Raw genomic sequence first — 3161 nt, 5'->3', positions numbered from 1 at the left:
CAAAAACTAACAGAGTTAAATCTGAAATTTAACATTTTAACCATTTCTTTGCCAGAAACTCGGCCGGAATAAGAGATACATGAAATCTGACTAAAAAATATTTATAATATGCTCGTAATATGTGATATTATGGTAAAGGAAATTTGACGCCCTCTAGTGGCCGAACGGTATGACCAATCAACTCATGTGGGGATATTTTTGGAAAGCTTGAAATCTACTCTATCTTTTGTTTTCTATGACATTTTGACGTATCTTGTCAAATAAGGGAGTAATTTAGATTCAAAGCAGCGAGTGTCACAAAATTTGTGATTTTTTAGTGAAGAAACTTTGACGCCCTCTAGCGGGCGAACGGTATGTCAAATTAACTCATGTGGGGATATTTTTGAAAAGCTTGAAATCTGCTCTATCTTTTGTTTTCTATGACATTTTGACGTATCTTGTCAAGTAAGGGAGTAAATTAGGGCGAAAGCAGCGGGTGTCTAAAAATATGCGATTTTATGGTGAAGCAACTTTGACGCCCTCTAGCGGGCGAACGGTATGTCCAATTAACTCATGTGGGGATATTTTTGGAAAGCTTGAAATCTACTCTATCTTTTGTTTTCTATGACATTTTGACGTATCTTGTCAAATAAGGGAGTAATTTAGATTCAAAGCAGCGAGTGTCACAAAATTTGTGATTTTTTAGTGAAGAAATTTTGACGCCCTCTAGCGGCCGAACGGTATGACCAATTAACTCATGTGGGGATATTTTTGAGAAGCTTGAAATCTGCTCTATCTTTTGTTTTCTATGACATTTTGACGTATCTTGTCAAGTAAGGGAGTAAATTAGGGCGAAACAGCGAGTGTCACAAAATTTGTGATTTTTTAGTGAAGAAACTTTGACGCCCTCTAGTGGCCGAACGGTTTGACCAATCAACTCATGTGGGGATATTTTTGGAAAGCTTGTAATCTGCTCTATCTTTTGTTTTCTATGACATTTTGACGTATCTTGTCAAATAAGGGAGTAAATTAGGGCGAAAGCAGCGGGTGTCTAAAAATATGCGATTTTATGGTGAAGCAACTTTGACGCCCTCTAGCGGACAAGTCAATATTTTGACAGAAAATTCAAAATGGCTGTCTAGAACGTCATTTTGTCAGTCATTTCTTGAAACTACGCAAAATTTCCTTTAAAATGAGGGGCAAGTCAATATTTTGACAGAAAATTCAATATGGCGGCCTTGAACGTCATTTTGTCAGTTATTTCTTGAAACTACGCAAAATTTCCTTTAAAATGAGGGGCAAGTCAATATTTTGACAGAAAATTCAATATGGCGGCCTGGAACGTCATTTTGTCAGTCATTTCTTGAAACTACGTGAAATTCCCTTTAAAATGAGGTGCGAGTCAATATTTTGACAGAAAATTCAAAATGGCGGCCTGGAACTGTCAAAAAATTTAACTTTTTTATTTGTCAAGTTAGAGTTGACGTCTCGGTGTCATTTTATGTTAGAATTTCTCGGAAAAGACGCTGGTGCAGTCGGTTTTTTGATATCTCAAAAACTAACAGAGTTAAATCTGAAATTTAACATTTTAACCATTCCGTGTGGGGTTGCTAGTCCCCCATCGGGCGCCTCCCCAGGTCGGACCCAGAGTGGGCGGCTGAACTACACTCGCCAACACGCTCGGCAAGCGAGGCGTTTTAAATGCCAAAAACCTTTCACATATCCCATGTGGCTGAAATGTCGAATTTAAACAAGTTACCCCAGGTGAGTAGTGTCAAACACGCAAAATCTCACACTGATGTCAGATCAGTCTGCCTCACGTCGGATTCTGGGGGAGGCAAAAATTCGATAAATCGGAACGAACAACACAAAATAAACGCCACAAAGATGTATATAGCTACATATAATATCAGAACAATGAGCAATCCAGAACACCTTGTCAAACTAGAAAAAGAACTTGAACACATAAAATGGGACGTCCTCGGTCTTTGCGAAACACGGCTGCCAGGAGAAAAAATCACTATTCTGAAATCGGGCCACATACTACACCAAAACAATTCCGTCGAACGCACAGGCCAAGGCGGAGTGGCATTTCTTATTAACAAGAAACTAAAACATTTGATAACTGAAGTAAACTCGATATCTCTGACAGGGTTATTTACATGATACTTAAACTAAACAAAAGATACAGTATCCAATTCATTCACGGATACGCACCGACAAGCCAGGCAGATGACGAACAGATGGAAACATTTCTCGAAGATATATCCAAAGCCATGGACTCACACAATACTCACTATAAAATAATAAGTGGTGATTTCAATGCTAAAATCGGCCAGAAGAGCGCAACCGACTCAAACAACATCGGAAATTTTGGTCTGGGTGTGAGAAACCAAAGAGGAGATATGCTCATAAACTACTTAAGTAAGGAAAACTTATACTGTCTGAACACCTTCTTCAAGAAACCCCAACAGAGGAAGTGGACGTGGAAAAGCCCTGATGGCAAAATCAGAAATGAAATCGATTTTATACTCTCGAACAACAGGAAAATATGCACAAACGTCTCAGTACTAAACCGGTTTGACACGAACAGCGATCATAGGCTGGTAAGAGCATCTCTTAGCTTCAATCTCAAAATCGAAAGAAACAAACTCATTCGAGCAGAAAGGTTTCCTACCGTTGAAGAACTTGAAGAGCGACAGAATATCAGGAAGAATTGGGAAAGAAACTAGAACCAACCGAAACTTTGGATAAAATGGAGGACATAAATGAACTTAACCGTAAAATCACTACTGACATCTGCATTGCGACGAAAAAGATTTGCGCGAAGTCAAAAACCGAAAAGAACTCTAAAATACAACCAGACACCTTGCAACTTATGGAACAAAGAAAAAGAACTCCCAGAGACACACCAGATTATCAGGAACTAAATAAAAGAATCCATAAAGAAATAAGAAAAGACATTCGAACGTATAACACCAGGATGATCGAAAACGCGATAGAGGACAATGCAAATATGAGGGTATTAAGGTCAAAACTATCCTCAGGCAAACACAAGATTACCAAAATGAAAAATCCCCAGGGTAACATGGTTTCGGACAACAGAAGTATCGCGGAACACATTAAAGAGTTTTACAGCTGTCTCTATACGTCTATTAGACCAGACCCAAGAGCTACGAACA

At 38.8% G+C, this 3161-nt stretch overlaps 1 protein-coding gene across 1 annotated transcript; it reads left to right on the top strand.

The window, feature by feature from the left end:
• Nucleotides 1-2141: 2141 nt before the first annotated feature.
• On the top strand, nucleotides 2142-2711 carry LOC145737338 (protein CFDP2-like). The gene has a single exon (XM_081991978.1). It carries the CDS (start codon nucleotides 2142-2144, stop codon nucleotides 2709-2711), a length of 570 nt encoding a protein of 189 aa, XP_081848104.1.
• Nucleotides 2712-3161: the final 450 nt, after the last annotated feature.

Source organism: Ips typographus, linkage group LG13, assembly GCF_016097725.1.
Source record: "Ips typographus isolate SLU linkage group LG13, UJ_Ityp_2.0, whole genome shotgun sequence".
In the NCBI taxonomy this organism is placed as follows: Eukaryota; Metazoa; Arthropoda; class Insecta; order Coleoptera; family Curculionidae; genus Ips; species Ips typographus.
This window is presented reverse-complemented; position numbering and strand designations above follow the sequence as displayed.